This window comes from Ambystoma mexicanum, chromosome 3q, assembly GCF_040938575.1.
Source record: "Ambystoma mexicanum isolate Mex_15411 chromosome 3q, UKY_AmexF1_1, whole genome shotgun sequence".
Classification (NCBI taxonomy): domain Eukaryota; kingdom Metazoa; phylum Chordata; class Amphibia; order Caudata; family Ambystomatidae; genus Ambystoma; species Ambystoma mexicanum.
This window is the reverse complement of record NC_090926.1, coordinates 276,905,465-276,931,312: the sequence shown is the minus strand read 5'-3', so window position 1 is coordinate 276,931,312 and position 25,848 is coordinate 276,905,465. Positions and strand designations below refer to the sequence as shown.

The 25,848-nt window shown below is 44.1% G+C and overlaps 1 protein-coding gene across 2 annotated transcripts in view; it reads right to left on the bottom strand.

The window, feature by feature from the left end:
- Nucleotides 1-25,848, bottom strand: part of SMARCC2 (SWI/SNF related BAF chromatin remodeling complex subunit C2) — a 2,756,167-nt gene that overhangs the window by 69,011 nt on the left and 2,661,308 nt on the right. For both annotated transcript variants that reach the window (XM_069653753.1, XM_069653754.1), the window contains exons 26-27: nucleotides 1,225-1,618; nucleotides 439-522 (exon numbers count right to left, since the gene is read on the bottom strand). In XM_069653753.1, the coding sequence (XP_069509854.1) occupies nucleotides 439-522; nucleotides 1,225-1,618 (478 nt within the window). The remainder of the gene's footprint in view (nucleotides 1-438; nucleotides 523-1,224; nucleotides 1,619-25,848) is intronic.

Genomic DNA, 25,848 nt, shown 5'->3' with positions numbered 1-25,848 from the left:
CTAAGTCTCTCCTAAGATTCAGAAATGGAACCTCCACAGTTCAACATGAGTAATGGGAGGGTTCTCTGTGGACACAGAAATCTTGGATAGACCATAAATTCTCACCTGACAACAGGCATGCACCTGGTACAAAGCTCCCCTGCATGGCAGCTACGATGGCCGGGCTGTGAGATGCAACCGATATAGTGCCCGAGATGAGAGGGACGGAAGATGTTGCAGAAGGTGGCACGGCTGTTGTAAGTGCCCCGAAGGGCACAGTCACAGGCATGTGAGGTGAAGTGAACGTAACCCCAGGCATGCTGCAGGGGAGGTTACCATGCATCGAAAGAGCAGGGATATTAGCAGGAAGGTTAATATTCATGGTGTCTGCTACATTACTAGCCACGTTATATGGGATGGATGAAGGCATTCCAAACAGCATACTGGCTAGTGCATTACCCGGCACAGTAGAGTTCATGTTCACTTGCACGTTTGTCGGCATCATCGGGGCAGGAGGCGGTGGGCTTGGAAATGGACTCTGACCTAGGTAAACAAAGAAATCCTTTTTAATGACAGCAGATTTATAACAGTAAAAACAGTGAAGAATATGACGGCTTCAAAAGGCATAATGGGACCAAGAACAATGGAGACAAAGGGACTAGGAAACAGGATGCATGACAGGATCAGAAACACAAAAGGGGTGATGGATTCAGGAACACAGGATAACAGGGCTAAGAAAGAAGGTAGGATATGTGTGGAAAGATGGGTGATACGATGGACCCTTTGAAAACAGGGAGGTGCGATCAGCCCATGAACATCAGTGATATGATTGGCCCACGGACATGGATGGTATAGTAAGCCCCATGAACAAAGGAAAAGTCACTGGCATCATGAACACATGCAGCATGATAAGCTCATAAGACACAGACGGCAAATACTGCTGAAAACACAATAGCAAAAAGAGAACAAAATAATCAACAATTAAAACACAGAATGCCCAAGAAGGTTGGGAAAATGGCTCTGTGTAAGGATATGACAACACAGGTGTGAATACACCGTACATTTTACAATTATACATGGGATGCAAGAAGCTGTGGACATGAAGGGTGCATTAATTCCAAAGGGCAGAGAAGACTTAAAAGTGATGATCAGACTAAACGGTCAATAAAGTCCAGATGAGATCAGGACAATCTCTGCCGGAGCCCACTGTTTAATAACATGACACTGACATCAACAGGCACTCACCAAGGGCTCCTGTGCATGGCTGGTTTGGTTGAGTGGCTGCTTGCTGCGGCATCACATTGTGCTGAGTCGGTGGACCAGAAAGCTGCTGTGGTGGCCGATCACCCAGCGTAGGCGGTGTGGACGCACTTTGTTCCCCTGAAGAGGCGCTGCCTGTCTGGCCCACAAGACTGATACCTGCAGGTGTAGCAGAGGGATGGGAAATGGAATGGGCTGTGGGTGCCATGGGGGCCCCAGATGTCTGCACGGCCTGGCTGCCCATGGGTGCTGGTGGTGGCTGTTGCTGCTGGTGGATCTGCTGGAAATGCTGCTGGCGAGCCCTCATTTCGGCATATTTGAGTTGCTCCATATGGAATGCCTGCCTGTCAGCTAGAAGCTGCTGCCTTTGATATTCCAACTGCAGAAATTGTACAAACATCAAAGATGAAGCCGCATTGTCAACACATCCAAAATATTGTCGAAACGTCCCCACAGTATCCTCCTCTTACCAAGTTATCAGGTACACCACACTGTTTCAAAATCTCGCTGCCAACACCCTGTGAGCTATAGTCTTAAGTCGCACAAGGCATCCTTTAGTGACTACCACAAAGCCTCAAACATACTAAACCTACATTGATCTTCCAACACCACCACCTTTCAAATCTTTTTTCTTGAATACATCTTTTTATTAAGAACACATTCAAGACAAAAAACAAGCCTGTAAAACATCCAAACATAGTCAGAAGCTAAATTGTTATCCGGTTTCACCATACCATGAGAACAAAAACAAAAGGTCAGAATCGATAACAAAATCAAGCTAAAATTAAAACCAAACTGAGGAGAAACCATATGTCGTTAGCAGTGTCCATCTGTGAAGGAAGTCACATAGAACAGTCATAGCATAGGAGATTGCCCAGTGGTGTGCTTCTAATCATGAGGTCCAGCTACTCTCCTGCTGTGCTAGTACACTGTCGGCCCACCCATACTGTGAAGGTTTCTGCATAAGGTCTCATGAGTGCATCAGCATGTAGAGAGAGAATATGTGAAGCACATTGGAATAAATGTGATGTGTCCCCGTCAAGGAATCCCCCTGAGAGCAGCCAAACTCTACAGGACGAGTCAATGAATTCCCAAAACCTATCTGCTTGTGCCACACTGGCCATCTTTTGATATCTTGCTCTTTCGGCGGAACATGTTTTTTCAACAGTGCGAGACACTTTTTCTTGGACGGACAGACTGTATTCTTCCACTCCATGTGTATGGCTTTCTGTGCTCGGAAAAGTATAATATGTATGAATTTATGAGCCAAAGCAACATCATGCCACACGTCGACATCCACACCAAACAGCTTTGAAGGGGGTGTTGGAGTAGGAGTAATGCCCGTTATTTGCATTAGTCTGCAAGAAACTCCAGCTCAGAAAGGCTTAATTTTCAGACAGGACCAAAAAATGGGACCCATGGTGCAGACTCTTCAACGGTGTCTCTAGCAGTTGGTGGCTGCAGTGAGTCCCATGGAAAATAGCTTTGTCGGTGTAAAATATACCCTTTGGATGATTTTGAATTGCATTTCTCTGTTCCGCACATTAAGCTTGAAACACTTGTGTACAGGCGGGTTATAAATGACTTATATTCTCGCGCCTTGAAACACCTGTGTATAGGCGCGTTACAAATGCCTTATCATATATATCATATCATATCATATCATAAGTGAGGTGTGTTTAATGATAGCAAAATATTCATATATATCTGCAGTGTCAATTGAAATACCCAAATCCTCTGGCCACATATCGGCGAGAGTCGAATTTCGGTGGATATTCGGGATACAGAAATTATAAAAAGGGCATATCCTCAGGAATTCCATCAGGTCCCTAGCAAACTCAACTTCACATTCCGATGGTTCTCTTAAACGTGAATCAGGTGTCATGTGTGCCCCAATGGCGGATTGTATGGTCCTATATTGGAGCCAATCTTTATCTGACAGCCTTGAGAGGGTTTTAGCCTCAGAGAATGGCTGAAGATATGCATCATCTAATAGATCAAGAACCCTAACATCCTGTGGGTGAACTTGAGTGCATGCATTATACGTCAAAAGAGTTCTGATGGATATCCAGGAGGCAGTCATGTGTACCTCCATCCTGTGAGTGTTTGCATTCGGTGCCATTGGCCCATTTTGTGGGACTGAGTATTGGGTGGCTCATCAGAGCTTTCAGGAATTTGCGCGGTGGGATGGATAAGGTCTCTTTTGGGGAAAGTGGGAGGAGTGCCTGTAATTCTATAGCATCATCTGGATGTGTCATCAGAATTCAGCCACCATTTGGCCCAGCAGTGCCGAGCAGCGAGGTAGTACATTCTCCAACAGGGGAGGGCAAGACCCCCATCCGCTTTCCAGACACTTTACTAAGACTTTTGCGACAGAATTCATTAATGATATTGGACGGAAAGAGCTACAGAGCTCATGATCTGTCCCTGTTCATGAAGGACAATGTTTGTGGTCAGCATAGAATGTGGTAGGTGTCCTAGCTTTAGCGCTTCTAGAAACACTTGTCCTAGCATGGGGGCTATAGCGTTGATCATTCATTTGTAAATGTCTATGAGGAATCTGTCTGGCCCTGTTGCCTTGTCAGAAGAGAGCCCCTTCATGGCATGCCTGATGATCTCATCAGTGATCGGAGCATTTAAGTACTCAAGATACTCCTCGGTCACAATAGGGAGGGACAGCGGACGTAGGAAATCATGAATGAGACCGCTGACTCTACCAGGCGGAGCAACATAGAGCTTGCAGTAATAGTGTGAAAATCTAAGGTTGAAAGGTTGGTCCCCATCTAAAAGGTTACCCTGTGCATCCCGAATCGTTACAATGACATAAAAGCGCTGCCGTCCCTTAAGGGCCAGTGCCATCATATGCAGGAGCCTATTCCTTTCTACATACAGAGTGTGGGCCCATTTCAAAAACACTTTCTGGGCCTACAAGGTAGTAACATGGGTTATCTCAGATTGTAATCGAAGTGTCTGGGATTAAGCAGTTGGGTCTCGGGTGGATTTATGTGTACGTTCTGCCGCCTGTAGATCGGTGATCAGGGTCACCACCTTTTCTGCCTAGGTCTTCCTCCTGAATGCCCATTTGGAGATAAATTGCCCCTTTAGGTACGATTTGTATGCGTCCCAACATCAATGGGAATTATATACTTCTTGTATATTAGTCAGCCAGAAGTTTTCTATGTCTTGTGTTACCCCCTCTATTATGTCGGTGTGATGCTGGAAATGCCTTGTGGAGGGACAGGGCCTCCGAGTCCTTTCCTACTACTTCTCTGTGTGTGTTTTCTGTATGTTTTCTGCCTCTGAGTCCAGCCTGGACCTCTGGTAGAGCAGCTCTACATTTTTCCTTTCTGTGACCAACACCCATGGGATACCCTTATGGCACCCATGGGTGAAGATAAACCCATGTACACCTAGTGTAGGTTTTTGGGCACCTGTGTGTTGCCCACAGAGCAGGGTATGAGATGGTGGCAGCTACATGCTGACTTGACAGTGGCTCTGCGTGTCCTCCATTTTTGGGACACCCAGGCACTGCCATACAAATCAGTGGATTCCTAAACAAAGGCCAGGTGGCCACTGTAACCTCTTGGTTTCTATTGCCTTACCCCTTGTTTCCCAAAGTCATGGGAAGCCCTGACTATGTCCCCTTCTTCTTGACTGGCTGTTGGCTGTAAGACCATATACGGCTCTGGCGCTGCCTCCTGCCAGACTGTCTGGAGCCTTCCCAGGGACTGTGTGTTGTGGGTACTCCCTTGGGGTGGGACCTACAGGTCCCACACCCCATACATGAATGGAGTATGAAGTCAACTCACTTTCTGTGTTGTGGGTGTCTGGTTTTGGTTGTGTGAAACAATGCCTGGGCCAGCTCTGACTGAATCTGGTGTGAATGCTGTGTAATGCTCTGAAAGGCTGGGTGCTTACTGCAATACACATTCTGTGTTATGGGTGTCTGGATTTGGGTGAATGGGATGAATGCCTGTGAGCCTGATTTGTTGCCTGCCTGCAGGAATGCAGTTGTGTAGGGTTGGCTGACAGCCTGGCTCAGCCTGAGTGAATGGGGAACACATGTTTATAACTAGAGACCCCTCACTCACCAATTCGGTCTGAAGATGAAACCTGATGTGGCAGGATTGCTATGCTATGTTATGCAGGATTATTATGTTTTGCTATGGTATACTACATTAGGCTCTCTCTCATACATTCAGGCCTCAGATCTTCCCTCTGCTTCCCTCTACACACAGCACCCCAGACAGGCCCAAACCCCTCATAGGGCAGAGAACACTTCAGACCTTCTCTTCCACTTATTCTCTGCAAGTATAGCATCAGCCCATATATGGGAGATAACAGTAGGGTTTCTGCGAATGCCACTTATCCATAATACAACACAATGTCCCTGCAGGGCTGCGTCACAACTGAGATGACAACAGTTCTTGCAAAATGTCTACAATATCATGCCAAGTAACACCCCCAAGTACTGCATGATATTAGTGTTTGCCTATTATATGCTATATAACCGGCACTCTAAGGGTGGGCCCTTAGAGAGGTCTGTGTGAAGACTACCTGAACACTCGTCCGGCTGTGTTCCGTGCTGATCACTCTGTATGCTGTGTATTTGCTATATGTTACAAGAAGCTTGATCTACCACCAGTCTGTGTCTGAGCTCTTTATTTGCTGCAAACTGATGCTGGCCGAGGGGGCGGGGGAGTCCTTGGCAAGGGGCCTTATCTTGGCCACCACAGAAATGGTGCTGTGATCTCTGGCCAGGACTGCGCAGGAGTTTTTCTGGGAGGCTGCCGTCTATTACTACTGCAGGCCGACTATATAAGGACCTCATTTTATCAAAGGGCACGGTTAAAAGCGTGGCACAACTGTTAACTACCAAGTTGCCAATCTCGGCGGTGTGGTTGAAAAGTGGCCCACGGGAAATCGTTGCAGTGCCTGGCAGTGAACCTTTTTGATTCCCCTCAGACTGAGCGGTAAATGCAACCTTCCGCTTATGTTCCGTCACTGTGTTTTTCTCGGCAATGCACGTTATTTTGACTAAAGTTGATTTGCCATGCCATATATGCTCTCTCCCTCTCCCTACACGTCCTGGTGTTTTATGTTTTGCATTTGTATGTAACTGTGTAGATAGTTGTGTGGAAGAGAGTTTCAGCTCTGCCCGAGCGCATTCATCGCGTTTGTCTACGGTCTGTCTGTTTTGGCTTCTATGTACTAGTAGTTGGTTTCAGTGTAGAGCTTAAATTGAATCCCCCTCAAATTAGTGCCACAAGCTATCATGCATGTAATCATTTTTAATTTTTGGCCATCTGATGAGAGATCCTTAGGATTACAAGTCAGTGTACAGTTTGTGGCAATGAAATAGAGAAACATATATGTGTCCCCTATTGTAGCAGAGCAGTGCACCTGCACACGGAGAGGCACTGCCAGCCCACAACCCCCTCTCCCCTGTATCAGTGCATCACGATCCAGACACGGAAAAGTGTTGGCAGGCTGCCACAGCTCAGCATGTTTAATGTTTTCGCAAATGTTCTCGACAAACATAAAACAATGATAAAGTCGAGCTGTCAACTACAGAATGCAGGAGGTGTGTAGTTCGATTTTAAAGGGTCTTTCTGGCTAACAACTGGTCTATCGTGTCATTGCTGTCTGTCATGTTCTGATTATAAAACTGATGTTTTTTCTACTACTGTTACATTTTTTTATATTCTATATATTTAATGTTATATAGTTTAAAATTTAAACTTTACACATATTACATGTAATCATAAAAACATGTACAATATTATTATTCATCTCATTAGACAAACACATAAAATTCAGTGCAAACTAATGAGATAAAATAACATAACCCATTCTCACATATCATTTGTTAAATACCTTAACATAGTAGCTAAATATAAATAAGAAATCTCATCATATACATATATATATATGCAGAGAGACGAAAAGATGAAAACCCCACCCTCTTCCTTATCTAAAACAGAAATGGTTCATTAATAATCATAATCTGCTAACCATCCCACCGTAACATATCACATTATGGCATCTGTAAAACAGTTCAATATTCAAAGCTCTCAACTCATTTAAAGTGCAGTTAGTCCATTTATGCAAGTCAAGAAAGGAAAAAAAAGCTTTTTGGCTAATACACCTCCCACATTATTCTTCCCTTTGATAGACGCTTCCCGCACTTCATCAACTTCCTTTCTTCTACCGCTGTCCCCTCTCCCCTTTCCTTGACCACCTCGCCTCCCCCTTCTGCCGCCTCCTTGGCAACCTTGCCTTCTCCTTCCCTCTCTGCAGCCTCGCGGGCTACCTCTAGACCTCCGAAGGGCATACCTCTGACCTGTACCCCTCCCCGGAAGTCCTTCAAGGATGGCAACTTTCTCCATATTGCCACTCTTCACTCTCGCTCTGCTGTCAAACATTCCTCTGATATCTACCGCCTTCTGGAAGAACTTGACCTTGATGTCCTCGGTGTCACCGAGACATGGTTCACGGCCAGCCCTGTCACTAGCTTTGACACACTCCTACCTAATGGCTACAAGATCCTCTACGCGCCCAGGTCCAACCACTCTGGTGGTGATGTAGCCCGGATCTTCCCAGAGTGGATTCCTGCCTCTGTCACTCCTACGCAGGCCTACCCCCCTTTTTAATGCCTCATCTGCAGGCTCTCTCCCTTAGCCATTCCCTTACTGTGGCTACTATCTATCAACCACCTGGCAGATCTCCTTCCTCTCTGAGTGGGCAGGCCTCTCCTCCTCACTCCTGGCCTCAAGCACTCAACTCCTCCTTCTTGGAGACTTCAACATCCACCTGGATGCCTCCTGTCCTCCCTCTGGACTCTTTCGCGACCTCTGCAACTCTCACTCACTCACTATTCTCCCCTCTGGCCCAACTCACTCTGCAGGGCACATTCTGGATGTTCTGATCTCCTCAGACCGTCTCATCTCTAACCCTCTCTCCACTCCTCTCTCCTGGAGTGATCACTGTCTCCTCTCCTCCCACCTCACCCTCCCTACCCCTCAGGCCAAGCCACTTCCATTACTGCCACCCACCTTCTCGGTCATCCCACCCATGAAGCACGTGTCAGCTGAGGCTTTCGCTGCCACCTTCTCACCCCCCATACCTCTTTGGCTGACTCCCACCCTGACACAAGAAGAGAGCTCATATCAAGCTCGTGTCTCTAACTCACCCGTCTCCTCCCAGGTCCTCTGCACGGCACTGGCTTCTCACTTCATCTCTAAAACTCAGGACATCCTGTCTGCACTCTCCTCCTATCCCCCCCGTGCCCCTACTCTTCCTCTGGCCCTTCTGCAGCCACCTCTCCTCCCTCCCTCCTCTGCCTTTCCCCTATTCTCCGCAGATGAGGTTTCTAGACAAATCCGATCCATGAAAGTCTCGTCGAAACAGGTTCACCCCTGTCCCTCCAAAATTATCAAGGAGCACATCGACTCCCTGGCTCCTGCCCTGGCTGATTTCTGCAATCACTCCTTCGCCACTGGTGTCTTCGCATCCCCCCTGAAGCACTCCCTTTTGTACCCTCTTCTTAATAAACCCACTGCCGACCCCTCCTGCCCGTTTAACTATCGCCCAATCTCCATCACTCCCTTCCTGGGCAAGCTCCTGGAGAAACTGGCCATCTCCCAGCTTAATCTCCACACTGAATCTGTTGGTTGTCTTCATGACAATCAGTCTGGCTTCAGAGCTGCCAGAAGCACGGAAACTGCTCTCCTGAACATCCGTGACAACCTGCTCTCCAACCTTGACTCTAACACCCCTTGCACCCTCATCCTGCTTGATCTCTCTTCTGCCTTTGACGCTGTCAACCATGCCATCCTGCTCAACAGTCTCTGTGATAACCTGGGTATCACTGGTGAGGCTGTGGCATGGCTGATCGCTTTCCTCTCTGTCCGACCCTCCCAGGTCCAACTTGGGTCCTTCCTCTCCGCTACCTTTTTCTCTACCTGTGGTGTCCCCAGGGGTCTAACCTCTCTCCCTGGCTGTTCAACCAATACCTGGCACTCCTTGCCCACCGCATAGCCCTCCCTCTCTGCCCCAACTTTCAGTGCTATGCAGATGACACCTAACTAATTTTCAGGCTACCTTCGGCCTCCTCCTCTCCTTCCCACATCTGACTGTCTGTCTGCTATCCAGGAGTGGCGTGCCACCAATGACCTCTGCCTTAATGCCAGTAAGACTGAGATCCTCCTCATCGGCACACCCGTTCCTTCCTTTCCTGTAGCTCTCTGACCGGCCTCTCTTGGTCCTCTTCCTGCTCCCACCTGCAAGGCTAAAAACCTAGGGGTCATCTTCGACTCCACACTCTCCTTCTCTCCCCACATCGCTGACGTCTCTAAGAGGTCACACTACCAGCTGCACCTCCTCAGAGGTATTCTTCCTTTCCTCTCCTTCCCCCAGAAGCTCACTGTTTCTAGAGCTCTGGTTCTCTCTAGGATGGACTATTCCAACAGCCTCTTTCTAAATGTGCCTGCTTCTACTCTCCGCCCTCTGCAACTTATCCAGAACAGGACTGCAAGACTTGTCCTTGGCCTCAAGCCCAGGGATCGTATCTCTCCAGGACTAAAATCTCTGCACTGGCTCCCAGTGGCTGCGAGGATTAAGTTCAAAACCCTTTGCATCGTCCACAAGGCCTTCTGGGGCCTGGGGCCTCAATACCTTCAACTCTCTCTTCCCAAATATCTTCATTCTCGAGCTCTTCGCTCATCCGCCTCCAACTCCCTCAGGGTTAGTCGCTTCTCCAAGCAACGAGTTGGTGGTAGATCTCCTTCTTCGGCTGGTGTCTCTCTCTGGAACAGCCTCCCTGCCTCCCTTAAACTTCAGGAGAACAATGTCCGATTCCGGAAACACCTCCAAACCTTTCTCTTTGCTTCTGCTTTTTCTCCTCCACTCCTCTGCTCTGCTGACCTCCTGGCTGTAACCGGAACTGCACTGGCTACATGGACACCCTCTGATCTCGGGCCCAGGTCCTTCCGCCGCTAAGCGTCACACACCTGCACTGCCCACCTGGCAACCCCCGCACTTGGGGACTGTTTCTGTATCTCTACAGTCCCCCTTCCAGCTCTTGACACCTGATGTCTGCACTTACCCATGCACTTGCCACATGCTGGCCGTCACTTTAATTATTGATATTATTTATTCTCATGTATTGCACTGTCCCTGCCCCCTTCCACGCACTTGCGCAATCTGAATGACACCTGGCCTAGTAGGCTCGTTGTCCGTCCTCCCTTTGTTCCACTCCCTTGCCTCGTCGCGCCTTGAAACACTTGTGTATAGGTGCGTTATAAATGGCAAATCATATATCATATGAGGAGCCAACTGGTGAGGCTGCCCTCACCATTGGCCCTTTGCTTTTTGGCACATGCCGCCCTTTCCTTAGCTTTTTTTGTTTGTTTGTCTGGCAAACCCGTTTCTGGTAATGGTAATGTCACCTCACACAGTTTTTTATTGTTTGCTGCCTTTCTAGCCATTCTGCATTGTTTCTGTGAGAAAAATATTGCAGAATCATCTGCTGCTGTCGTTAATCTCTGGCTCCTCGATGATTCGTACCGCTTCAGATAAGTTATGGCCCGCGTCTAGGGCTGAGACGTTGGCTGGAACCAGATTGTTGGTATTTTCCAAGATGCGGCCACACATCTTCAGTAAGATTTTTAAAGCAAATTACAGTACAGCCATTGAGGACTGTAACTCTGCCATATCCGATGTACATGGGTAGGAATCAGTAGATGCTTCTAATACAGTTCCATTTATCGTTGGAGGTAGATGAATCAACACGTTAGGTGAAGCTGATAATCGAGTGGCAGGCAGAGCAGAATTAAGAGATTCATTCCCATGAATTATTTGCTGATCTCCTGAATTAGTGCCAACCAACTTAGAAGGTGCTGGGGACATCTGCCTGTGCATACTGAGGCACAACTCAAGCAGAGAGTTATTATCAATGTCCCCCATGTTGGTGATATCCAGGGGGTTACTGCCACTTTAAACCGTGGGCTCCCCTTCTTCTAACACAGTTGAATTTATTTCAGGCTGTGGATTCACTGGGAAAAGGTCTGTAAATGCCCCAGTATTTAATGGAGTTGGCTTTTTAATTTTCCGGTTTAGATCAGCATTAGTTGTAACACCACTTGTGCCCATTTCTTGTACTTGGGGGATTTCCCTTCTGGTTACGGAGATTATATTTTGGGATTGTATTATTTTTATTCGGTGGCATTCTGCGTTTTAGAGATACGCCGTCCCAGTAACCAGATTTACACTTCCCCAACTGCTCTGATGTACAGACACAATCGTGTCAGCGCCTTCTCTTCGTGCCCCTTTGTGAAGACAGGATCAAAGGCACTCAGCCAGCAGTCTCCTGTCCACACGATGTTAACAATCACTCTTCAACAAGCTTACAACAAGTTCCCCACGGGCTCACAGCTTGCCTTATCTGCTACGCCCCGCCCACGCTTCTCTATTCATACTTCTCTCCGAGTTACCAAGCCAAGCCGGGAAGTATTAGGAATTTAAGTACCTTCAATTCACCGACCACTCCTGCCGGCACCGACGTCTTGGTACGTTCAGGAGAGTTACAGCAGTTCCAATCTCTGAATGCAGATCACCAGTCAGGGCTGTAGCCGCGGCTCACAACTCGCATCTCACGCAGCGTGAGACACGAAGCACTGTTACATTTTGTATCGCTTGTTGCATTGAATGCTTTGATTTTCAATTTGTCAGGTTAGGTTTAACAGTTTGGGGTTAATGTTCGTTTTGCTTCTTACACTGGCTTTAGAGGAGGCTTAGATCCTCATTGCATTTTCTTGTGATTTAGGAATGAGGCCACTGTGTGATGTCACAGTCGGTTTCTGGTTTTCAAGCTATTGAGCTGAAATAAATCAGTCAAATTTCATAACATTTGCACTTTTATATATAGAAAGAATTGTCAATTTAGAACATAGGTAACAAAATATCTTCATAAAAGTACAGAAAAAAGCTATCAACTGACTTCCAATATGGCCAGCATGAAAAACAAATCAAACCAGACAAAGAAATAAGCTCCCAATTTTGAACTGCAGCTTCAAGCTCTACGCGTTTCGGGGACTATCCCCTTCTTCAGGAGCAAAAATATCTGCAAGTATAGATATATATACAATTAGAGGACATCTCACATATCATTAAAAGTTTGGACAAACTAAACACATTAAATAAAGAGAATACATTAAATAATTATGTACACATAAATCGAACCACAATTCTACATAGCATACACAAGTGGTTGTATATTCACAGTGGTACAACTGGTATGGCTCCAAATGTAAATCTCAAAATGCATTAAAACCTAAAACACTTATTCGTATGTACCTCACAGTGGGAATGTTGTCAAAGAAAATAGAGTCTCTGTCTGTGCATCTGTCTGTGCACGACGTACACAGAACCAGGATCCCTGCGAATACTCCTGCCGTCCTCAACAAGTGAAATGTGATTGCCGAACTCTGGAATACCAAAGTATATCTATCAGCTCCAATTACACGTAATTAAATCACCAAACCTTAATGACTAAACAACTAGTTCAAAAAACACCTATTACTCATTGGCAACTAATCTGTGCAGCTCAACAATCACCAAAATCCACAACCTTGTGCCACCACCTCATCTTTGTGCCAACACATCAACTTAACACAGAAAGTTAAAAAGCCCAAATCCTCAAAGAAAACCCAAAATTTAAATTGTGCAACTCTTCCAACATATATTATTTACCTAAGGCAAATCAATAGCCAATCCAATCCAAATTCAGGACTTCCAGTACTCCGCATCCAATGTAAAGCATCCTGCTGATTATAGATATGTATAATGCAACTAAAAAACAAACACAAAATATACCATTTACAAACTAACACCACCTTTCCAATACAAACATAAATAAATATAAACACATCCAGAATTGTAATAAAATCTCTCTAAATAGTTATTTAGTTTTTGAGTAATTAGGTGTGCTCTGATAGATACTTCTTTTTGTAATTTGGTAGTTGCCCTTTATGTGTGACACTGATCATTGGTAGCACCCACTATATTATGTCATTTTCGAAAATCAATGAGATTACTGATAAACATGCCACTACTTTGGCATTTACTAACGAGGAAGCCAAGCAGATCTTGGCTCTAATTGGTCAAACTGAAAAACTTACAGACACACAGGACAGTCCGGATCGTTTGATTTCTAGATTAGAACGCGTCATTAGACGTGAGATTTCTCAGAAGCTTCATGCTTCAACTTTGGTTGAATATCATAAATCTCAACGAATTCCTAGAGGCCTCAGAGTATATCTGAGGCCAACTTTATGTAAGGAGAACAAGGAGTTCATTATTAAATGGGACCAGATATTGAATAAATGTTCATTGGACCTCATCCTCTTGACCATACAGGAACTCGCTAATTCCTTAGATTCTATTCAGAAAGAAATTACTGATCTGACTAATCAACTTTTAAAGTTGAAGACTGAACAAGACCTTAAGTGCATTTTGGAGGATATCAATCTGAAGCTCGCTTCATACAAACAAGATATTGAACAGCGTAAATTGCGTAAATTTAGGAGAGACACTTTTGACTATTACAACGATATTGTATACTCGTGGCAGGAATTTTATGCTCAAAGAAATAGGAGTAGGTTTCCTAAACCACCATCTAAATCATCAGGCTCGGATAACACTAGTGAGGGGAGTATTGGTGACCCCATACCAGGTAGAAGCTTGCCAACTCGTATTCTGGCTGACAGTGCAGATTCAGGCGAACCTGCTTTAACTGTACCGATATTGCCACGTTCTCCGCAGAGGGTTCCTTTTTTAGAAAAAAGACCCGACGTGGGAACAAGGTCCAAAAAGAAAACCAAGTGAGAGAATCCATAGTAGTGAATATTTCAAGTAAAACTCTCACCGTTAATCAGTTGGATATTTTGAATAAGGGACTGTCATTTGTTCCAGCAAGTAATTCTAGTCTGTTTGAAGAAAAAATTAATTTACATCTGTTGTTGCGGAAAATAAAACTGAAATTGTTTTTCTCTATGCAACTTTTGACAGAACAGTTGATGAAATGGAGGATGTTTTGGAAATTAAACCTAAGAGTACGTTTGACCCTCCTATAGAAAATCCAGTGATCAATATGTTTAAATTCAAGGTGGAAAATGATTTGAAGAAAATTAAATTCAATTCAAAAACTTGGATTGGATTGGCTATTGATTTGCCTTAGGTAAATAATATATGTTGGAAGAGTTGCACAATTTAAATTTTGGGTTTTCTTTGAGGATTTGGGCTTTTTAACTTTCTGTGTTAAGTTGATGTGTTGGCACAAAGATGAGGTGGTGGCACAAGGTTGTGGATTTTGGTGATCGTTGAGCTGCACAGATTAGTTGCCAATGAGTAATAGGTGTTTTTTGAACTAGTTGTTTAGTCATTAAGGTTTGGTGATTTAATTACGTGTAATTGGAGCTGATAGATATACTTTGGTATTCCAGAGTTCGGCAATCACATTTCACTTGTTGAGGACGGCAGGAGTATTCGCAGGGATCCTGGTTCTGTGTACGTCGTGCACAGACAGATGCACAGACAGAGACTCTATTTTCTTTGACAACATTCCCACTGTGAGGTACATACGAATAAGTGTTGTAGGTTTTAATGCATTTTGAGATTTACATTTGGAGCCATACCAGTTGTACCACTGTGAATATACAACCACTTGTGTATGCTATGTAGAATTGTGGTTCGATTTATGTGTACATAATTATTTAATGTATTCTCTTTATTTAATGTGTTTAGTTTGTCCAAACTTTTAATGATATGTGAGATGTCCTCTAATTGTATATATATCTATACTTGCAGATATTTTTGCTCCTGAAGAAGGGGATAGTCCCCGAAACGCGTAGAGCTTGAAGCTGCAGTTCAAAATTGGGAGCTTATTTCTTTGTCTGGTTTGATTTGTTTTTCATGCTGGCCATATTGGAAGTCAGTTGATAGCTTTTTTCTGTACTTTTATGAAGATATTTTGTTACCTATGTTCTAAATTGACAATTCATTCTATATATAAAAGTGCAAATGTTATGAAATTTGACTGATTTATTTCAGCTTGTAAGGTGTGCAGGGGACGGGAGTGTCTTTAAGTTTAGACACTTTTTGTTTTATGTTTAACACATGCTCCAGTGTCAGGGCGTGTATTCCTCCCCAGCACCCAGAATTGTAATAAAATCTCTCTAAATAGTTATTTAGTTTTTGAGTAATTAGGTGTGCTCTGATAGATACTTCTTTTTTCAAGCTATTGAGACATGCTGCTGTCTCCAGGATGAGTGGGTTTCAGAGTTGCTGCGCCCGCAGTTTATGTGTGATGCCACATAGACACGGGTTGTGACTAGGGGGGTCCAGGTGTTTTGTCGTATGTCCCCCAGGTTTGGACACTCGTTCTGATGCATTTGCCCTTGGGTGTCTATTAAGGGTGCTTTCTCAGAGGAATGTTGCTGGTAGATTGTTGAGCATTGCTGTGGGGTACCGTTTCTATGATTGCAGCTGACGGGATTGTCTTGTGATTTTATCTCTGCTGCTGTGTTATTCAGCCGTGGCTTGCCTTGCCACGCAATCAGAGGATCGCTGTGGTATGCCATTACCAGACATCCTTGGCATACACCAGATGTCTTTAATTTTATTCCTGCAGGCCTGCCATGTTTAGGGAATTGTCTTATTCCTTTGGGGTTATTTATAATTGTGATTTTGTTTTTTTGGGTTAATGATTATTTTCTTGATTATTGTGGGCACTATCAAGATTTATTTTCTACTATTCACTAACGCCCTGTCCATGCTGCAGACAACTTAGTGTCCAGGAAATACCTACATGCTTTACTTCCAGGCACGGGGGAGGCCTTGATTGAAAAGAAAAATGTTCCTGCATAACAACATTTTTGGTGATTTGCCTCCCACCTTAATTACTTTAAATGCTACAGCACTTAGACCCCTGCGGTCTATATATATTCTTATTTCAACTGAAGAGGTGATGTTCAGGACCTCTAGGCCATTCAGCAGTTAAGTACCGAATGTGATTGCTGAGATAAGCGGGACACGGCTCCGCTGGTCCTTCTTGTACATGACTATCTTTATATTTAGCAACTCTATCAATCCTTGCTTGTTCCCGTCTCCCTTTGTGTACCACCTCTCCCGTTTGTCTTTCTACTGTCACCACTGGTAAATACCAATTGCCGGGAGGTTCTTTGCACCACCCCTCTTGATCAGCAGTACCTGTGGGCATATCTCTCTTTGTGTCTTCCTGCTCTTTTCATTTCTAGACTGAGCTTTCCACAACACCACTTACAACTGGAGTAGATACCAACGCCTTCTTCATGTTTTCAACATATGGGGAATTCACCTGAACGTATGGGGCATTCACCTGTAAAAATCTGATAATGGGGAATGTTTTGATTAAGAGTCAAAAGGAGTTTCAGTGGTCACTTGAGGGGTCCTTTCATGCAGATCACCTTGTTGTCTTGCGCAATGCTTTGGAACAAAGAAAGTGTAAGGTTTCTGATGGTCATTGGTCAGCTTATTTCGCCTGGTACACCATGTCTATGGACAGATTGCATGACAGTTAGACTAGATTGCTTAAGAACTCTCGGGCTAAGTTAGAGAAAGAATTAGAGCAGTAAATACATCCCTCAAAGTCCTGCCGGCTGGCCAAACGGTAGACACACTCGCAAAAAAAGCCTTTACCCAAGTGTTTCTGTAGGCACCATTAGAGATTCCGGTTCAGAAGCACATCCAGCGCCACCTGCAGACCTTTTAGATGAACTAGCACCAGACAACTGAGGGCCCGCAAACCTTTGTTTTTGCCCCCACCACCACCTGCCACGGCAGCGTCAACTGTCACATTCCTCAACCACCCTCCCCTGCCTCTCATTCCCCCACCGGCATCCTTGACCTCACTGTCCACTCCTCAAGGAGACCTAACATATCCTTCCGCTGCTCCGCCTCCACTTCCGCCACCAGCGGCCTCTACCTACAAGCCACCCTAGACTCGCTTCCAGCCAAGTTGGTTCCCACCTCAATCTACATCCACTCCCCTGACTACCCCCCAGTCCTACAGGCGCATGTCTGACTCAAGTTGCCAGAAATACACAATGACTTGCAGGCATTGTCCGACTCCTACGCTTTTCACTCCAGGCCAGGACAATTTACCAGGCAAGCTATTCAATTGTCACATTCATCCATGTCTTAGCCACCCTCGCTACACAAATACTGATGCAGAACCTATGTGAATTCACACTCCCTGGAGCTACACTGACTTATACCATATGGTGCAGCAATTCCCCACGTTGCCTGACAAGCCCACACCTTTCATGGAACATTTGAACACAGCGATTGCCTGTTAAGATCCAACCATTGGGGACCTTAAACAATTCCTACGGGCTCTGCTCAAAGATACTCTATACAAAGAAAATTATGAACAAACTGCAATGGCCTGAAACACTGGTGGAAGGTGAGGCTATTACTGCTAATATTACTGTACTTACCACCCTCATCAAAGAGAAATACCCTGTCAAAGCTGACTAGTCAAAGAATGCCATGTGCAAACAAAACCAGTTGGAATCCCTTGTGCTTCGTCCCATTTACATTCTTCCAAACTTCTTGCCCCCGTCTGTGGAATGCCCTATCCCTTCAGCTCTACTCTTGCTCCTCTCAATCAATTCAAGAAGCACCTCAAATCTCATTTCTTTCAATCTGTATCTTCATAATCATTGTGATCCTTTCTTTTGCCTAGTGAAATGGATTGTAACCTGCTTTTCTGCTCCTGTATTTCATGTTTGTGTACAGTTTATTACATTGTTCAGCGCAAAAGCGCTATATAAGCTTTGCAAAAATAAATAAAAGGAAAATGCATATGTGCATAGAGTGAGAAACCTGAGGGTATTTTCCCAAGTAGATCCCAGGAATCCCTTGTTAAGGTGGCCAGGGAAGAACGGATCCCCTCTTGTTTGTTTATTTATTTATAAAGCGCACCTCACTCAAAGGTATCTGGGCTCTACAAGAATATGCAGTTTCTTAGTTACAATACAAAAAGTTACAGACTATAATACAGTACAGTATAATACCTGTTAAATCATGGTGAGAATTACAATGAAAATACAATACAGGGATAATATACATATATACAGAAGTGGCAAAGGTGATGTTGGCCAAGTCCTAGTAGAGGGTGCTAACAAGGAGGGCAGTCTTTGGAAGTGAGCCAAAGTTTGATGTTTTTCCTAAATTTGAGAAAGGGTTGGTCAATTCTTAAGGTAGCAGGGGGGGAATTTCACAGTTGAGCGGCCATGACAGGAAAGCTACTGCCGCCTGTTTTTTTAATTTGAACCTGGGGACTCTTTGGCAGCCAGAGTTGGTAGTCTTTGTGGGATGTGAGGAGTTATTTTTGGTGAATTACTCAGTGAGGTATTGGGGGGCTGAATTGTTGAGGCATTTGTGGGTCAGGGAGGCTGTTTTGAGATGTATTCTGTCCACGACAGAAAGCCAGTTGTTTCGTCTGACCGTGGAAATATGTTTCCTTTTGGAGATGCCCAAGGCTGACTGAAGCACATTATTTTGGAGAATCTGGAGTTTATTAGTGATGTATTTACTGGCCCCTAAGTAGAGTGCATTACAGTAATCAATTTCTGACAAAATTAGAGCTCTGGCCAGCGTAATGCAGCCTTCTGTGGAGAGAAAGGGTTTGCAGGCGTGGAGTAGCTTGCAGGTATAGGCTGTCGCCGACGCTGTAGCACTAACTTGTTTGCGCAGGCTCAGGGAGATGTCTAAGTAGAATCCGAGGGTGTTGACCTTTTTAGCCACCTTGATGTCATTGCCATCAATGTTGAAAGAGGTGTATTGATTACTCAGTTTCTTCTGGCTGGAGGGGGTGGCTAGGAGTATCAGTTCAGTCTTCTCTTCGTTCAGACACAGACCAGGTGTGGCCATCCAGGTTTGAATGAGACAGATTTTGTTAATCAGGGCTAGATCCTTCTCGTAATCGCTTGTCAGAGGTATGAGGATCTGGGTGTCATCCGCATAGTTAGTGTAGATGACACCCAGATGGTCTAAGTCATTAAACAATGGTTTGGTGAACGCATTATAAATAGTGGGTGATACACAAGAACCTTGTGGGACTCCACAAGTTATGTCGATAGGATCAGTAGCTGCAGATGAGGAGACAACTCTCATTGATCTGTTTAAGAAGGATGTGATCCATGCTGTTGCTTCCGCTGAGAAATGGGCCACTGATGATAGCCGTTTGCAAAGCACCTTATGATCAACCAAGTCGAAAGCGGCTGACAGATCCAGCAGAAGCAAAAAAGCTGATTTACCTTTGTCTTTCAGGTCGTCAATCTGGATCTTCAGATCAATCAAGGCTGTTTCAGTGCCATGTTGGGGTCTAAAACACGATTGTCGGAGTTCTAGTAGTTTGTTGGTCTCTAAGTATGATTGTATCTGGATATAGGCTGCTTTATCGATGCTTTTTAAGAGGAAGGGGACTGTAGTAATAGGTGGGGATATTGGGGTCTAGGGAGGTTTTTTTTAGTAGCAGGAGAACCCAGGAATTTTTTAAGTTGGTGGGGACAGTACAAGGGCGGAAGGATGCGTTGATCAGCGTGGTGATAAAAGGTTCTAGTTCATGTGCAGCTTCTTTAATGGTGGATGCCGGGCAGGAATCACCTTGATAGTTGGAGGGTTTGAGAGCAGTTATGTTTTCCACTTCACATGTGGATACTTGGGTACATTTAGGAAAGTTAGGACAGGATTTTGCACTATTTGTTTGAGTTGGGAGGTTACTTCTTTGCCGCTATTTTATTTTGGAGTAGGGAGATCTTGTTAGCTAGTGCATCTTGGATCTTGGCACCAGGTTTTGTCCTTGATACAGGTATCTGTTGGGAGGGTGGGAGATTCCAGTTCTCTTAATATGGTAAAGAGTTCTCTGGCACTCGAACTTGCTTTGTCTATCCTATCGTTGAAGGTGTTACGTTTAGCTGAGAAAATTTCAGATTTGTAGTCAGCCGTGATTTTAAGTAGTCTTTCTTTGTTGGCTGGGCTGGGGTTACTTTTCCAGGTCGATTCTCATTTTCTCTTGTCATTATGTAAGGCCTCGAGGTTAGGTGTAAATCAGGTGTTCATGTGTGCCTTAGGTTTGCCTTTGCGCAATTTAAGGGGAGCTATTTTGTCTAAGGCTAAGGTGATAGTGATAGTGTTATTGTAGAGTTCCACTAATTCTGCCGGTCGGATGAGACAGGTAGTGGGTAATGTTTCTTTTATTTCTGGTTGGGATGGGAGGAGTGATGAGGTTTTGTTTATTCGGGGGTTTGCAGTCATGGATAGTAAAGGTGAGTAAGGCATGGTCAGTCCAGAGATAAGGTTCAATGGAGGTAATGGTGGTTTTGCAGTTAACCAGTTTCTCCCTTTATCTTGTGTAGGGAGTAGAGCTCTTTGTGTGATGCCTAGCTCAGCCAGGGAGTTTGCTAGAGTCATGGCAAATTGGTCATTGGGATCATTGAGTCCAAGGTTGAAGTTGCCTAATATTAGAATTTGTGAGGTTGGTTTGGAATTAGTGGATAGAAGGGTGATTAGATCTTCCTCGAAGGAGCCAATGGTGCCTGGGGGGTCTGTAAATCAGGTGCATCGTTGAGATGCTGGAGTTGTTATCCCAACCATGAAGGGTAGATGAACAGGGAAAAGATCACATGGGTAGGTGAACCCGGGTTATGCTCGGGGAGATGACACGGGTGAGACGCGGTATCATACCGGAGAAAGGGACGAGGAAGACAAGCTTCTTGAATGTTTTATAGGTTGCACCAACTCAACCGCCCTTCCATCTAAAGAATCTCCCTTATACATAACCAACGACCCCTCGATATCTAGTACATCCCCTAGGAACCCAAATCCCGGTACATTTGCCAACCACATTTCCCAGAATCCCTGTTTTCAACCATTCGTGTCACCTTGATTATTCTTACCCGAACACCCACTCTACCTTGACTAAACACTATTGTTCCCACAATCCCCCCATGTTCCTTACACAGTGATAATCCTGGTCATTCCCGTCTGCTTCACAAACCCTATCCATCTCACCCTTCTGAGTTTATCAACCCCCCCATAGTACAAAGGTCATGATTCCATACAACACCTCTTTGCCATTCTGCTATATACGAAGCTCAGAAACTCCCCAACACCCCTTTTCCAACACAAACACTTTCACACATTACGAAAGACAACGGACAAACATCAAAGCCGTTTACCCAACATGTCCCAACACAAGGATCAGGAAAAGTCAGGCAATTGACCAGGTGAAAGGCAGCGAGAATCGAAAGGCTGACAAGGAGAGAAGCAACCTTGCCCTTTCCGACCCAGATCTGCGAGATCTTTGTGGAAGGAGTCGTAAGACTGAACAATAGCCCAAGTGTGTTGCAGCAGATGTGAACGGTACAGGGAGCGTGTCTACGCTGATAGGCAGGACAGAAGGAGACGCCTGCTACCGTGGTATCGGCCTTGACCCCCGAAATGAAGAAAGCCAAGTGGTACATCACGACCAGTGAGTCGAGGGGAGAACCGATAAAGAAACCGAACTGTGTTGAATGCAAGTCGCAAAATGGCACATTGAGTTCAAAGAACTGTAAATTGTTTAGGGAAGACCAGCTGCAGAGGGGTCCGGCACCACGTGGGTGCTCACTCCAGAGACTCTGGTTGATCCAGTATTTGAAGGAAACTACCGATACCAGAAGGCCCTAGAGGAGCAGCTAGGAAAAGGTCAAAGTGGTCATACATGGGTCTAGCAAAATCCTTGTACAGTCGAAAGTCTTTGACAGACAATTGAGTGTGCAAGGGAAATGAATCCTGCATCATAAGAAAGTAAAGGAATTGTGAAATGGCAAGAGTGAACTAAACGGAGGGATGCCAATAAAGGGACGATTTCTAAAGTCCTGATGAACAGTGTGTTGACAAAGGTGAACCCGACAGAGGGATATCCACAGTGAACTCTTTTGTTTAAAAGGACATTAAGGTTTTTGAATGCTAAAACTAAAATTGAGTGAAAGGCCATAGTGAACCCAATGGAGGGAGGCAAACATTCGAGAAGGGTCTGAACCTAAAAAAAAGGGATCAAGGGGTGAGAAGCCATCACCCCAAAGTCACAACCGAGAAATCTTTTTGAATACAAGAATACAAGCCAGAGTAAACCCAACGGGAGGGAGGCTGATATTCGAGTTGGGTCTGAGCCCAGAAGAGGGGGAGCCAGGGGTGAAGAATCATCACCTCAAGTGCAATTCGAAAGGAACATTTTGTTTGTTATTTTGAGCCCATCAGGCCATCGAAAGCAAGCGAGTTAACCACTGAAGGGCCTGATACCACTGAGAACTGTTTGTGGACCTAAGCCCAGGGGGTGAAGAGGCATCACCCAACGGACAGGTTGAAATTAACTTTTGTTGTTATTGTTGATCTCATCAGTCAGGTCTTCTGAGGCAAGAGACTTTTTTGTAAAAAAAAGACTTAACCACCCAAGATCCTGATCCTTGATAACGGAACTGGTGTCTCGTGCTGGGAAAGCTTGAGGGTATGCTGTACTCAGGAGTCCCACGTTGTCCAGTGCTCAAAACGTGGGCAAGAGAGAACCCCGGCTACAACATCCCAACTTATCATTTGTGAACACTTCTTTCTTATCTTGTGAATCCTATCCCATATTCTTTTTGGTATTTAGTTGTAAGGATTGGCTCACAATACACCACAATGGCAAGTAGCCCAAATGGGCATACAAATAAATGTGCAGCTAAAAATTGGAGGACTAGCATGAGAAGGGTCTCCTTGAATGGGAAGAAAAAGAATATCTAAAAGTCAAACACCCCATCACATCAATAATTTACATTCTCCTGAAAGTTCATAAGACATTCCAAAACCACCATGCAGGCCAATTGTGGCATCCATAGGATCTCTCTAGGAGAAAACATACATTTTTCTTGACCACTAGCTCTTCCCCTTTGTGGAAACACTCCTTTCCTATATCAAGGACACTCCTGATTTCCTATGGAAAATAGCAAACGTCCCTTGGTAGGATTCCTATCTATTAACCACCCTTGATGTGGTATCACTATATACGAGTATAGAACACAAATCTGGAATACAAGCTGTCAAATATTTCTTCAGGACAAAATTTGTTATCTATAGGGGACATTCTAAAATGCTCATTGAGATTTTACTTGACTGCTTGGAACGCAATGTATTCATTTTTGACAACATGTTCTATTTTCAAATGTGTGGGACAGCGATGAGCACCACATTTGCCCCATCATAAGCAAACATAAGGATGGGGATGAGGGAGACAGAGATGCACATGAGGAAGAGTTTGAGGAATACACACAGAAGATACTTTTATGGATTCCTCTTTGTGTGGAAAGGAACAAGTGAATGGTTAGACTTTGGGCACAAGATCAACCAAAATCAATACAACGTTCAATTCAAAGAGCACCATGACAAACAAAAAATTGTATATCTGTATGTCCAAGTATATGTAGAAGACAACCAGCTCCAAAGCACAATACATAGAAAATTAACTAGCACAAACTTGTCATTGCATGCTGCAAGTTGCCATCCAAAAACTTTGATTCAAAGCATCCCATATGGCGAGATGATTAAAAAATCGAAGAAATTGCTCCACAGATGTGGAATTTTTAAAACACGCAAAAATAACGGCAAACAGATTCCAAGAACGGGGATACTCGAGAGAAAGTGTGGAAAAGGCCTATGACAAGGCCAAAACCAAAACAAGGGAGAATCTTCTCAGGTAAAAAGAGACCACTAAAGAGGAATGGAATCATCTGAGATTCATCACTATGTACAATACACAATCAGTAGGAATAAAATAGATTTGTGGGAGATAAAGTCCAAATCACTTTCCGAAAACCTCCATCAATGAAGTAACAAGTGGTACCATCGTTCTTTCAAAGAAAATCTAATAAATCTGCACAAACTTGGATGCTGGGTCAAGAGATTTTTCAAATGCACAAAATGCAAAGCGTAAAACTACGGTGTCAACAAGAAACAATACACACAGCCAAGAACAAAGGAAATAATAATCAATGAACATCTTACATGTGAGAGCACTTTCGTCATCTATGTGATTCAATGTGGATGGAATAAATGGTAGATTGGCAGTACAAAATTAATGGATAAACAACGAATTCTACAACATATTCGGGCAATAAAAAATAAGGAGCCGAGTTACTCCTTGGCTAAACATTTTCATGATGAACATCAGGGTGATCTGACGACATTCAAATATTTTGTAATGGACAACATCCTAGATCACCCAGTAGGTGGAGACAAAGAGAAAAAGCTATGTCAAGTAGAAGCCTGATACATTGTGGATTTAAATATGAAAACACCAAATGGCCACAATGCTGAAGAAGAGCTGTATACATTCCTAGATGGATAACAAAGAATGAATATAAAATCAAAAATCCAAACTGAAAAGGGGCCTAAAGACCACATATACAGACAAAGACGATAGAGAAAAAACTGCCATTCGAGGGAAAATCCAGGAAAAAGACCTCTGGTGATAAACAGCAGTGAATACATGAATGATACACAATTTGTGTGTACACTAATGTGTACGAATATACAAGAAAAGACCTGTAAAAAACAATATATGGGACACATGGATAAACAGCTAATCCTTTAAAACTAAAGGAAAAATTGAAAGAAGATACCAGGTGAGATACAATGAAACGACAGGAATGGTGAGAAATCTATAAGATGTGAAATAAAGAGAAAGGAGATAGACAATAGCATCAAGAGTGAGACCCAATGCAAAAGAATGATTACGGTTAAAAACTCAATTAATATAGCGCACTTTACTCCCTAATCGAATGTAGTGGAAAAGCAACAATGAGGGCAATGAGAAATACTGCCAAACCAAACAGATTTATAAGGCCTAGTACACTTTTATGCTACAAGATACAGTAACAACCCAAAGGAATGAGAGCAGACGCACACTGGTGTGATCTTTGCATCCTGTCACAATGCACCATGCACTTTATTGTCCTAAGAAAATGAACAGTAATGATGCAAAGGGTAAATAATCCAGGTATGGATAAAATGCATATTAAGGTTCATCAAAAAGAAGCCATCTTCTAATCAACCAATGCAAGATCCGTAAACAGGACAAAACAGATTCAGCATGAAGCACTTCATATAAAAAGCAGAATATAAGACATTGAATAACAATTGAAGGGGCAGAAAGAGCACAATGCATTTTGAAAGCAATAGGCACTTTAAACATTGAAAGGAATGGAACAGCATGCACTGAAAGGACATTGGCAACCCAATAAATGCACTACGCACTTCACTGATATGAGGGAATTAATGGCAATCATGCCAATGGGATGAAGAAAAGCACATAAAAGCAGCACAAATAAAAAAAGAACAAAATGTCAAGGTGACAGAAGCTCTCTAATCCTGAATGATGGAATCTGGAAAACTGTCTAAACATTTGGCCAAACGAAACACACCTTGAATAACTAACAAACATGGGATGGATATGTCCAAAAAAAGAACACGACGAAAGTAAAGTGATTC